We start from the raw sequence: 13,832 nt of genomic DNA on the forward strand, positions 1-13,832 counted from the left end.
ACTTGGCCATGTGTAATACAGTGTATTTATGCATACAACTTATATACATAAACTATATGGAAATCAGAGATTAGGAAAATCCCAGTAAGAACTAATCCCAAGTAATTTTTGTGGGCAGTGTTACAAGAGGAAAAATGCATTTTTCTAATCTTTTATGGATTTATCTCACCAAAAGGTGAGGAAGATAGAGCAATACCTGTTTTAGGCACTTCATGGTAATCTTGGTGCCCAATTTAAATTGCCTTTGTGGAGATACACAGGCAGTGTGTGGTAGGAAGTAAAACTTCTTTCCAGCCTGAGACTTCAGTCAGTGGCTTAATGTTCTTAGTTGTACTGTGCAGCCATGTTTCCCTCGTGGTGTTGACTTTTTCTGTCTGGATACAATGGCGTTTGAGGACAGAACCACTTAATCATATAGTAACTCCATCAAATAACCTGGCGTGGCTGTGGTCAAATCTGAAGTATGTGTGCAGTGAATCTTGACTTATTACATATTTGCTATTATGTCCATTTATAGAACTCTCTCTGGAACAATCTTCAATAGTTACACGTCAATCCTAATTATTCTTACTGAGATGCAGTGGTGCATTTCTGCAGAGAGATCAGATACTTCTCAGACTGTAGCAATACTAGCGTTTGGGTAGAGAGTTAGCTAACAGAGCTGAGATCTATTCCCTTCTGTTAAGGAAATATTCACCCTAGAGCATGATGCAGCAAAATAATGCTGTACCTGAATTTATGGTAATGAAAAGCTCTCTGCTAGATTAGCTTAGTAACTGGGCAGATGATTCTTGGTTTGGGAAGTTACTCTAAGGAAGTCTAATATACCCAAGCATAGAACTGCCTGCTTTTAATATTAATAACCAGGGGGAGCAGTCCTTAATTGCTGATTTCACATAAAATATCAGGTTGGAAGTACAGCATTTCTAATGCTTTATGCACATGCTCTGTTTGGCTATTGTTCATCTTTGAACACTGTAATGACTCCTACTGAAATTCCATCTGTCCGAGATCTGCTGTATAGAAATAATCTCCTCTCCCTCATGTTTGCATAGCCTAAAATGGAGTCATGTCAGAGAGCAGTTGGATACCTTTGCTGCTATTGCGAGTGCTTCCAAAGGGGGAAGAATTGGAATTGAGGAGTTTGCGGGGTACTTGAAGCTGCCTATTTCAGATGTCCTCAAAGAGCTGTTTCTACTCTTTGACAGGGTGAGTAGTTGGTTAACTGACTTGTTGACGATGTTTTGTTAAAAATCACATCCCAAAAGGATATTTAATTCATTATGTCCAGCTTAGTAAATGCTTCTTGGTTAGCAATTCCTGTAGGCAAGATAAGTGACTCTTACAGTTTCCTTCTTAAGTTTCGATGGAAAAAGGTTGGTCAGTTTGTAGCTTGTGAGATGACAGCCATCTCTTGGACCAAGTTGCTGCACCACCATCAGATGATAATCTTCATGCTGGTAATGGCTGAATATTTCCTTTTGCCTACCCCAGATTTTGAGTTTACGTACACTGTGACAGCTTAATTAACTGATGTAGTTGTAAGAAGATAATTTAAGGCAGATTGAAGCTGACTAGAGTGTATGTTCCTGCTGTGTTTGTGAAGGGTGCTATTAGACAGTATAAGGACTCCTCTTGCCTATCTCCAGCCATAAAGGAGGCTACGTGTTAATCTGATCATTTAGGCTTTCCTCCATAGTCAGTGGTGATCTCTCCCATTTTCTACTTCTCTCTGAAGATGAGAAAAATTGCTCTGTGGATGCACCCCTCTGACTATACCAGAAGCATCAATGATTAGAGCGTAGCATAGAATTCATCTTACTTCTAGGCATCCAATATGTGCTGCAGTGCAAGCAGCATGTTGTACTGCAAGTGCTTATGAGCTGGAGTTTGTTTCTTATTGTAGGAGCTCTCCCAACTCAGCATCACTCTTCCTGATCAAGTTAGCTTTAGCAGTACCCCTGTCCTTGACAGGTCATTGCATTGTATATGCCGATGAAAACTGTTTCAGGATTTTTCCAGATAAAAAGGTTTTACAAGCTCTAAAATAAAGAAGAGTCAAATGTATTTCCTTAATTGCTGAATGCATTGAAGCTCTAGCAGAGCTAGGTACTCATCCTTTCTTCATTTGTGCCTCCCCATCTTGGACCATTGGCTCGTATGAACATGTAGTCCGAGTCCTGAAGCACAGTACATACAATAGAAATATGGTGCAGCAACCAAAATAATTAAGGGAAATCAAGACTCTTTTCACTTTCCCTATCTGGCACAACAGCGTTAGTGACTAGAATTAGCAATGTAATGCTCAATTCACCAAAAAGTTGAAGGCATAAAAGATTACAAGAACAGACAAGACTCTAGTAAGCTTTCACTGCATTCATCTTTAAGGAGATCAGCTTAACTGAGTCACACTAATGTGGCCGGGCTCTTTTCAAATTGATTCAATTATGAGCACAGGTATTTTGAGACTTCTGCTCTGTGGCTTTCAGCCTCATCGTTACTTTTTTTTCTAAAAAGATTCCTCAAATCACATAAAGCTAACTATGCAGAGAAGGAAAAAAGAAATTGAGGCGTATCAACAATTGACAGAAACTACTGAGACCTGAGATAACTGGCAGCTGGAGGCATGCACAGACATGGTGAAGTCTAAGCACGCAGATAAGCTGTGTTTTGCCCACACCCAGCTCAGACGCAATACAGCTTCAGAGAGTTACAGAAGCACTGGATCTCTGAGTAACTCCCTTCAAAAAATCTTCGCGATGTTCCTTGCTAAAGCTTTGCTGAGTGGAGGAAGTGGTAGTGGTCGTGGAGGGAGCCTTGCACGTGGCCTTGGAGGTCTCCTAACAGGAGGTGGACGTGGAGGGAATCTTGGAGGACTTGTTGGAGGTCTTGTCAATCTTATAAGTGAAGCAGCAGCTCAGTATAATCCAGAGCCACCTCCACCTCCTCACAATCATTTTACGAATGTGGAAGCTTATGAGAGTGATGAGATCAGACAGTTTCGTCGCCTTTTTGTCCAGCTGGCTGGAGATGATATGGAAGTGTGTGCCACAGAGCTAAGGGACATCCTGAACAAAGTCGTTTCCAGACATCAAGACTTGAAGACAGATGGCTTCAGCTTAGACACATGCCGTAGCATGGTGGCCGTCATGGACAGTGATACAAATGGCAAACTGGGCTTTGAAGAGTTTAAGTACCTGTGGAACAACATCAAGAAATGGCAATGTGTGTACAAGCAGTATGATACTGATCAGTCAGGCACTGTTGGGAGAGCTCAGCTGCCGGATGCCTTGAAGGCTGCAGGGTTCCACCTGAACGAACAACTCTGCCAGGTAATTGTGCGCCGGTATGCTGACGAGGACGGTAGCATGGATTTCAACAACTTCATTAGCTGCTTGGTACGACTGGACAGCATGTTCCGGGCCTTCAAGTCCCTGGACCGAGATGGAGATGGACAGATCAGAATGACCATTGAAGACTGGCTGCAGCTGACCATGTATTCGTGAAGGCATAGCAGAGAAGAATAAGCTTCGTCTGGAAGATATACATGGAAGACTACAATCCTGTACTATAGAACTGTAGTCTTTTCCTTGTTCTAAGGCAGATGTAGCTAGTGGTAGATAGCTCAGCTTAAAGTGTTGCAATTCCTGTTGTGCATGCATTAGTCTGCTTTTATGAAGGGCTTGTGTAAGTTGTCAGTTGGACAGCTGCATAAGTCTGTCTCAGAAAACTATCTCTAGACTCTGAAGCAAAGGAATATGTTGAAGGATCAAAGCTTAGTTAGTTCTTCACGTAAAGTGGCTTGTATATAACTATTATATACAAAGCTTGTAAGTTTGGTGTTGCTTTGTGATGTTACTGTTCCGATTTGTCAGCATTCACTAAGCTGGAATAAAGCTCTGCTTGCCTGAAGGCAATCGCTAGTAAAGAGAGTTGTGCCATTATTTCTAACAAGGGGAAAAACATGAAAGTTGCAATAACTATAATGATCAATGAATTTACATAATCATATTGAATTTCCTTCCTACTTCTGCTTTTTCATGCTTGTCTGCTGAAGCAAAACCTGAGTGGTATTGTCAGTTCTACCTGCTGGCCAGGACAAAATTGAAGACTTATATAAGGCTACTTCTACAACCTCTTTCTCCTTCCGACAATTCTATTAACTAGTCTTTTCTCTCTTTCCTTGAAACCTTATTATAGTTATAATAAAAACAACTTAAAATACTACATTTATATTTAGAGAAGCTTGCTGTAATAATGCAGTCACATAGCAGCCAGCCAGCCAAAATCAACCTCTGGCTATCTGAGTTAAATTTTATCAGAGTGCAGTGTCCCATTCAGGCTAGTTACGCAGTTCTGTCCAAGATGTCAATTTTTGAGTAAAAGAAAAAGGAATAACATGAACTGTCAAAGGTACGTTTCTTTGAATTTAATTCAAAGATTACATAGTTGATGAAAACAGCTCTTGCACTGCAATGTAACAAGGCAGATTTCTCAGCAGGGCTCTGCTGCTTTAAAAGAAAATTGTCTAGGGTGTGTACTAGCTGACTGGAATGCGAAAGGATGGAGTGGAGTAGCACAGTCTCCAGACGTAAGAGTCCACATGCCCCTGCCCCTCCCCAGGGAGACATCAGTGACTAATTGAGAAATACCACACAATACCTGCAGGGCATCTGAGTACTAATGGGGTACTGTGGTTTGGTTTTGTTTCTAAATTTCCATAGCTTTGATTTCCAAATCTTGCAGTTACACTTGGCAAATAGTATTTTCCAAACTGATGAAATCTCCTCCCTGGTATGCCTGCAGAAGCCTTTTACTTGCAACTTAGGAAAAAGTAACTTACAACTTTTGCCCAGACTTTTTTCCTCCTGCACTTTTTAATACCAAACTGGGTGACAGAAGCAGTAAAAATATTCATATTAGTCCAATTCCTTCCTAATGGCATTCACCCCCCTCCCAGTTATTCAATGGAAAAGCACAAAGTTGGCATTTGGGCTCTTGAGCAATAGAAAACTGAGCACGAGGGCAAGTGTGATACCTCTAGGTGAGCACCATCCTACCAGGTTTGTTTCAGAATTTCCCTTTCGGACTAGTTAGAACTTGCATGTAGCAACAGGTGGTGGAAATTTTGGAGTTACAGCAATAGCCTCTTAGATGATGAGCCTGGATATGAACACGAGAGGTGCATCTGCAGTTCCTCCTCAAGTGGTCCAGTTGTAGCTTCTCTGTGGTAGCCCTCTAAGTGACTCAGGGTTTACTTAGCAAATCAGAACAGGAATGACTAGCGCACGCACACACACACACACTTGATTTTTCCTGTTGCCTTACATAGTGAGAAAAAAGTTTTGGGGCAGTAGTACTTTAAACTTCACTGACTGCATCTGTCTTGCAGACAGCTTTGCCAACTGCATAAAGCTAACTGATTATCTAGCCCTAATCTCCTTGTGGAACTCTAAATGGAGACTGTTCATGACAATGCAAACTTTGTTTCCTGAAGTGTAAGATTTACTGTATTATATTAAAAAAAACCCAACAAAACCCTTGTTACCATAGCATGCTATAGTGAAAATAGTAGCAGAAAACTAGTTACCTTAAAGAAAACAAGGGTTGTTGAGGTTACGCTATGTTTTGGTTATTTTGTGTAACATAAATACACATATATAAATATTGATGTTCTACTTTGCTATTTAGAGAATTGGAGCTCAGCTCTCATGTTGCTTCCTTAAAATATTCTTGGGTGCGTAGGCTGCAAACACAGCTAGATATGCATAGAAAGACTATTGCAAATGCTTGTTTGCAGTGGTGCTACACAAGCATTGAATGTTTTCCTGCATTTTAACTCCCATCTCTTTTTCCAAGCAACAACCCTATCATTTCTCCTTAACCAAAATGCCAGAGTATTTGGAAGTTAGCCAGCGTCCTAGGGTTTAGTAAAGCTAGTCACAACATGATCTTGCAAGTACAGTAAATTTATTTCCTACTTAGATGGCTGGAGTTCTGTGTATCACATTGCACTCAGTTTTGATTACTGGGTTTTAGCACTTTAATGAACATAGTATGACCCTTATTAGCTCTTGTCATTTTTCCATGTGCAGCCAAAGCTGTGTTAACCGATTTCAGAAGTTGTTTTTAAATGAGACTATTTTATTTAAAGTTTACTTCCCAATTCTTCTCCTGTCATACTTATTCTTAACTTTAAATTTAAAAAAAATATTCTAATGGCATCGAACAATCCTTTGCTAAGAATACAGTCTGTAAAACTGTCCAAAAATATCATCCCATGGAACTTTGAACAATTATTATCTACACTCTTGCCTCAGTTGTTTTAAGAGTTTAGATTTATAATGATACATTTTAAAGTTAGATCTGTTATTGTTGAGAACTATGATGTAGCTAAAATATTTAAAGTCAAACTGCAGCACGAGAGCAGATTTGTAATTAAAATAGCATTTATGAGAGAACATTGTCCTTTTCTAATGATTAAAAACTGTCAAAAGTTATATCACTTAGACACACACGAAAGTAACTTAAAGACTACTCATATTTTTGCTAAAAAGTTTCCTTAAAATTCACAGGCCTTTAAAGTACAAGATCTTCAAAGGTTGCGTGTCTTCAGAAAAGATTGGTTAGACCATCAATATAAAGCAAATAACAGTTGTCCATGCAAAACAGTCCTGAATTAGTTTTGAAGGCTAATTAAAATTGTATCTTAGCAGTTTTAAATTCTGTTAAATATATAGCTTGATAAAGAAAAGTTAGTACTGAATCCATTGTTACAAATATTTTTTTAATCAAGGACTATCTTAAGACCTAAATTCAATAACAGAAATCCCTATTTCATAGAACCCAAGATTTTTCAAAGCGCTCTACAGAGCGGCCTTAGCATTTCTCCACTGGCAAGCTCCATATTCCACTATTCAGCAGTGGAAAGCCAAGAACAGAAAGGTTAAGGTTGGTATGCTCGAGTGGGCATTAGAAGTTGGTAGGAGAGCCAGAAATAGAATCTAGATCTGGCGGCTCACTACAGATTTACCCAGGAGACTACCCCTCCCTTGCTTGGCTGAAAAAGTTTTTGTGCTGTCCTCAGACTTAGGGAGTCCACTTTTTTAAAAATCTTTTTCTTCTTGAAACGTACACACATTATCCACAAAAGGAACTCCGCTTTACACTTTTGTTTGCTTTTAAAATGTTTTGATTAATGCCCTTGTTGTGAACGTTCCAAACTGTGAGCTACTAGTCAACTCTACTATGCTTTCATTAACTACTCTGTGTCCTTTCACCTAACACTTATAGATGGCTTCTTCCCCAGACTGGATGTTTCCCAAAACTCTCAAGAAACTTTCAGTGTCGTCACAGGAACACTGCTGAGTTAAGCATACATTTCAGTGGGCATCTGCCATTTTCCCTATCTGCAAATACAATGCAGTTTACATAGAATTAATCACGAATCCCATCAAAGCAAGCTTCAAATGTTTTGTTGATGTAGCTTTGTAGTTAACACATTGAAATGTTTGTTCAGATCAGAACTGGAATTATCAGAGAGGCTGTTACAATGAATTCATTGCATTTCTGGCTTAAAAGGTAGGACAATGTGTTGGCTTCAAAATACCATGTAGGGCAATGCCTTTGCTTCAAAGAAAGGCTTAAGATAGACCATGTAGATTTACTGCATCATCAGGCTGTACTTTCAATGGCATATATTTTATTGCTGAAGGTTCCTAGGAAGAATTAACTCAAGGCAACAGCCTCACTGTTGGCCTGTTTATTGTAGGATGTTGCATTGGTCTCTGAACTTTAGCAAGTGCCAGTGCTACATGAACTGTTACAGTTACCTTAAACACATGTATTCCAATTCTTGTTAGAGGTTTCTCGGAGGTCATATACTAAAGAAAAACTTGTAAGTTGTTTTAAATCTTTTTTGTTTGGGTGTTTATAAGATAGAAATTGATACCCAATTCCTAGCTATTGAAAATATGTATATTGCTTCTTCAGCCCTAGCATTACATATATTTAGTGAGCTGTTAGTATTTTTTCCAGGAAGAACAAATACCTCTAGTGTTGTAAACTATCTTAGTGCATGTTGTATAGTTGATTTATACAACAGCTTTTGACGTGATTTGCTATATTAACTATAACTACTGCCATATGTATTTTGGTTACAGAATGGAGATGGCACCATCGACTTCAGAGAATATGTAATTGGTTTGTCTATTCTTTGTAACCCAGCCAACACAGAAGATACTATTCGGATGGCTTTTAAGGTAAGTTCAATTTAGTGTAAATCTACAAACCTGACAAATCAAGACTGACTGTAAATCTGTTAGCTTTCAAATCATAAGTTTATAGCTTCAATCTGTTATGCAAATGCGAGTAATACTCTTAAACCAATTGACATTTACAGTGTGAAGGGGAGGGAGAGAATTGGAGGCATCAGCTTCATAGAAAAGGGTTTCAAAAGCCATGTGAAGGCACTAATGAATATGTAACTTGGCAGGCTAACTCCAAAAATGATTCAGCAGCACTTGCAGTTTTTTCGCCTGAGGTTTTTCTGCTGTGATTCTTTAATGTCACAAGTAGACAATAGATGGAGCAATATCCTCTTGTGGGTCAAGTGCTCAGTAGAGTCGCTGTTGGTAAGGGGGGGGTGGTGGGGAGGAGGGCAGAAATCAAGAAGGGCTATTCAGGACTAGCACATCCAAAATTGGGCTGCATCTAAGATCATCTATTGGCTTGTACTATGGTGTCCTGATAGTACAAGCAGTCAAGAAGCAGTAGCTCCTTTCAGATCTCAGGTACAAGCAGGCAATATGTGACCAGGGATGCCCAGGTTGTGAATCCCTGAATGGGAAAATGATCAAGTGACTTTTTTTAGTAGATCTTTGACACGGATTCACTTATTTTACCCACTAATTTGTTCTTATGAACCATATTGAATAATATATTGATATATGGGGATCATGTTCATCTTAAACTGGATACTTTTTAGTACTGATGTGTACTTGGGAAGTACCAGACTTTTTATGGCAATCTGGTATATCCACTGGCTGCTTTACAGATAAGCGCTACAGCTGTTCGAAGTGATTTGTGCATTTTCAGGGATGTTTTATCACTACAGATTGCTATGGAGAAGCAAGCCTAGCAGCTATTGTTGCTGTTTCATTGGTTTGTTTTCTCGACTATACTTTTCAGTATCTTAACAGCTGCACAGATTATAAAATTAGTAATTTGTTTTAATTCACAGTTTCAGCAGGAAATGACTGGTTCAGTGGGTAAAAGCCTGTTTCAGTCTGAAATGGAACTATGGGTTTCCTTTTGCTACTTGTTTTCTCTGCCACTAAATGTACTTTCCTTTGCCATTGGAAAGTTTGCCTGTAGCAAATACTTAAGAATTACAGCCATCCATCCCTTGTATTTCTCAAAGGGTTGATTCATAGCAGATGCTTACTGTCACTGTGCTGGGAAGGATGGGATGATCAGTGTACATCTACTGCCTGCATTCCAGTCACCAAAATTCCTTGTTAATTACAATAATTCCTTAGTGGGTGACAGATCACATATACTGAAATTTAGGTATTTTATGTCAGAGCATAAACTATGGCAAGTTTAATCTGATGGCAGATGTACCATAACTTAATGAAAATGAAGACTGAAACCTAAGATGTTCCAGTGTACAGTGGCTGAATCCAGTAGACCCTTAGCATAGCTCATGGTGACAATTAACATAAACCTTTGTTTATGTTTTGGTTTTACCAGTTTTGTATGAGTTTTATTACTGAACTAATGCTGTGAGGTTTGTTTGTCGTTGCAGGTTTGCTACATACTTTTCCTATTAGAGAATATTGTAATCCCAACTATAGCATGTACATTCCTTTGCTAAGTGTCTACTTAGTCTTATTCCAAAGAAAATACATAAAATCTTTTGCAAGAGAAAGTAGCTGAGATGCAACAAATCTCTTCAAATCCCAGGCATCGTTTGCAGATCACCTCTTGAATACTAGAAACCTAACATGGGTGGCTGATGTGCACAGAAGGTTCATAGGCAAACTGATGCTAAAGTATTTCTACACGTAATGTCTTTTCCAGCTCTTCGACATGGATGACGATGGTACTATAACAGAAGACGAGTTTGCTTGTATTATTCAGTCAGCTCTGGGGGTGCCTGAGCTTGACGTTTCTATGCTCTTTAAAGAAATAGATGCAGATGAAACCGGGAAGCTGTCCTATGGTAAGTTACATACTTTTGTAACAAAGAGCACTCTGATAGTCATATTGACAGTGAGAGTTTCCTACCTTTTTTCTCCCTGAAATTATCTGATGGTTCTCATACCCTGTTTCTGGGGAAAACTGTTGAAGCACAGACCTGGATGCTTTGTGTGATTTGCCTGAGATGCTTCAGAGGAAAGTAACTGGAGACCAGCTTCAGTAAAAGGAGCAAGCACTGAAATTTTCTTTGAATCTGTTGCTACACTATAGTATCTGTATTTTTTATATTTTTCAGATGAGTTCAAGGACTTTGCACTCAAGCATCCAGAATATGCCAAGTTGTTTACTACATACCTAGAGCTACAGAGATACCAGTTAGATATGTTGGAGGAGGATGACATTGAGTCACCTGAAGTCAAACACAGTCCAGTTAGAAAGAGTACAATCCCAGTCTCAGAAACAACACCAATTGCAAGAAATAAAGTCTGTCCTGAAGGCAATGAAGAGGATAACTCAAGTACCTCTGACAAAAAGGATGACTAAGAAGAGTTAAAGAATTCAGCTTTTGAATTCTACGGGATTTTTTTTCCCTACCTATTCATAAGCACAATTGATATAAAAGAGAGATGGAAGTTACAATTAAAAAAAAATGTTTCTTTTTTTACTTTCATATCAGGAGGAGTTATTCCTGTTTGAGTGTAAGGGAAAAACTACTGTAACTATTCTGTCCTTGATGTCAGTATCACAATACTGGGAATGTTGTTCACTGTCTTCCAGGTTCGTGCTTCCACAAAAGTAACAGATGTCCTAAGAGGGGTAAGAGGCTCCAGCACTGCAGTGAACTCTCAGAAAGGACACTGAGGAGTCCACTTGTGTAAAAACAAGTGGAATTTTTGGTGCTGCTCAATTCCTCTACATCCCCAACATGTCTTAAGGGAAAAAAATGACGTCAGTGTGTTTTAATTTGCAATATCCCATAGCCTTTCTCAAGTTTCTGAGACACACAAATGAGTTACAAGCTGAGAGTTGAAGCTGGCAGTTTTCTTTTAGCTGTCCTTAGATTTCCCTTAACTACTTGGGAACTATAAAGCCTAAGCTTCTGAACAAGACGTGCTGATTCACTGATGTTAACAGAAACAGCTTTAGGCTTAAAGGCGAGTTAAAGATGGAAATGGCTGCACTTCTAACAACAAAAAACTAATTGGAATTCCAAGATAGCAGCTCACAGTCTACAGGAAAATGCAGACAGTAAGACCCAAGAATTAATGGACTATTTCAAAATAAATAGACTGTTGTTTACAGTAACAACTGTTCAGGATCACATTAGGAGGAACATTTCAAACTTCAGCATATTTTTATTCTAGTGATTATCAACAGAGGAATGTGACCTTGCTCTGCAAAACTTAAAAGGCAAATATGCTGTCAAGCCATAGTTCTAGTAGTTAGTATCTACTCTAAAGTTGTCTCCTAGAAACCGTGTTTGCATTGCTGTGCCATTATTCAATGTGTTCTTAGAGTTTGATTCAAAACCAGGCTCTTTCTAAGTCCATGATTTGAGTATGTTTTGCCTCAGTCTCCTCTAGTGCACTAGAAATTGGGCCTTTACCTTTTTCTGTCCTTCATCTGAATGCACTTTATACTGTATTTAAAATATCTAGGTATTTACGCAAGTAACTTCTAAATAAAAACTTGGAAAGGGTGGAATGACAGGATATTTTCAAATTAAAACTGAGATGAGCAAAGTTTAGAATGTCTAGTCCCAAAAATAACCAATTTTCAGCAGGTTTCATAAGTGAAATGGTAACCTCTGCCTCTAAGTTATTGCTTGCGCTGTCTGGCTGCAAGTTCATTGCCATGTTTAATCTTTCTGTGTTTATAATCGTGCCTATCCTGATGTTTCACATGCTTAAAATAAATTTATATTTTTAAAAGAGTTTACTTGAACAGCTAAGTCTTTTTAGTACAGTGGGAAGGGTACTCTGTCTACCTTAAGGGGCTGGGGGGACTTCCCGGAAATCATCCTTATGATGTCTTACCTTGATAAACACAATGCAACCTGAAGATGGCATTTTTAGTTCTGAGTGTGATGGCACTTTTCTTTATGGTAAGGGTAGAAAAGTAGGATGCTCTTCCAAAGAGTTACTTCTGCTATCTCAGCAAGAGGGGATATGATACAAAGAAGATTTGCAGGTATGTGGAGAGATACCACCGTTTTCTGATGGAAAATAAAGCATTGCCATTTACAGGTAAAATGAGTGACCTCAACCATAGTTAGGAAGTAACGATCATGGCTTTGTGTAATATGAACATTAGGAGAGGATTTTCTTTCACTTTAGAGAAGGAGAAGCAGGAGTTACCCTAACCTGGCTATACAGTTAGCTGGAATACATGTTAATTCCTTGGCAAGGATGCTTTTGCCTAGCACGTTAACCAAAGTCCTCAGCTTTTCAACCGGCAGTAACCTTTTCAAAGACAACTTCTATGCCAACCAGTAAGAACAAGATAGGTGGGCAAAGATGACAAAGATAACCACTTCAAGGTCTTGGAATGTCAAGGGTGCCTTACGCATGCTCCTGTTGAATCCAGCCACATTCAACAACTGGAGCACTATGCTGCCCAATAGTGTAGCATATTTAGGACTAGTGATTTTATAAAAACCTGCAAGTCACACAAGCGCTTTGCAATTAAAGCTAAAAATATTGTGTGTATAAGTCTACGTATCCCAATAGTTTAAGGAGGAAAGGCCACAAATGGGTTTGGTATGTAGCAGTGATTCAACTATGCTCTGAAAAGAAATCAGCTAAACGTTAGAGACACTAACTTAATATACACACATCTGCTTGATGTGCGGGAAGGGAATACATTAATTTCTAGGCATCATTGTGCCTCAGGGAGCTTTTAAAAGAACCAAACTAAAAGCAGTCTGCAACAAACGGGCATTACATTAAGCGGCAGAGCAGGAACTAAACAGAAGGAGGTTAAAAATACTAAACAGAAAATGGTTCTCAATCAGGCATTGAGGGATGACACCTTTCTGCCTGAGGCTTCCTGAGGTGTAAGTTCTTAATTCTACGGGGTGCTTAAGGATCATTTTGAGTCCTGCACAGTTGGGCTAGAAAGGTATATTTGGTCCCATGTCACCATAGGAAACATCGTTTATTTAATCAGTACTCCTCTGTCATGCTGTAACATGGATTTTATGATAAATCCTTCACAGATACCAAAATAAGACCCTGTAAAGTATATAGAAACTCTAGCAATCTTAACTGAACAAGGGTGAGAATCAGACAAGGACACATCTATTACAAGAGGAAGAAAACACAACTAATTCTCAAGAACGAAGGCCCATGCGCTGCTGTTTTTCATGTTTTCTGATAACTTTGTACATGCACTATGAATCAATCTCATTTACATTTTTTTAAAGCTAGGCTCCTGTGTCTGAACACATGAAAGGCAACAGCGGGTCACCTAGAAAAGTGACCTTCCTTGTTCACCCTGGAGCAAGGAAGATATTAACACTCTAAATCCTGATCAATTTCTTTACAGAAGGTGAATCAACAGGGTCTCTACTGGCCACACCAGAGGTTGATTTCTGAGGGAAAGATCTTCTGATCCAAGAAAATTAAAAC

At 39.0% G+C, this 13,832-nt stretch overlaps 2 protein-coding genes across 2 annotated transcripts in view; both read left to right on the forward strand.

Annotated features, from left to right (window-relative positions):
• Positions 1 to 12,136, forward strand: part of LPCAT2 (lysophosphatidylcholine acyltransferase 2) — a 32,004-nt gene extending 19,868 nt beyond the window's left edge. The window contains exons 11-14 of the mRNA XM_009276784.1: positions 1,056 to 1,209; positions 8,163 to 8,261; positions 10,084 to 10,225; positions 10,499 to 12,136. Of these exons, the coding sequence (XP_009275059.1) occupies positions 1,056 to 1,209; positions 8,163 to 8,261; positions 10,084 to 10,225; positions 10,499 to 10,746 (643 nt within the window). The 3' untranslated portion in view covers positions 10,747 to 12,136. The remainder of the gene's footprint in view (positions 1 to 1,055; positions 1,210 to 8,162; positions 8,262 to 10,083; positions 10,226 to 10,498) is intronic.
• Positions 2,760 to 3,506, forward strand: CAPNS2 (calpain small subunit 2). Its single transcript, XM_009276730.1, has one exon. The coding sequence runs from the start codon at positions 2,760 to 2,762 to the stop codon at positions 3,504 to 3,506; it is 747 nt and encodes a 248-aa protein (XP_009275005.1).
• Positions 12,137 to 13,832: the final 1,696 nt, after the last annotated feature.

This window comes from Aptenodytes forsteri, unplaced genomic scaffold (assembly GCF_000699145.1).
Source record: "Aptenodytes forsteri isolate BGI_AS27 unplaced genomic scaffold, ASM69914v1 Scaffold33, whole genome shotgun sequence".
Lineage (NCBI taxonomy): Eukaryota > Metazoa > Chordata > Aves > Sphenisciformes > Spheniscidae > Aptenodytes > Aptenodytes forsteri.

What these genes read in the sequence shown, in the direction of transcription:
- CAPNS2 (XM_009276730.1), top strand. Translation starts at nt 2,760, where the DNA reads ATGTTCCTTGCTAAAGCTTTGCTGAGTGGAGGAAGTGGTAGTGGTCGT.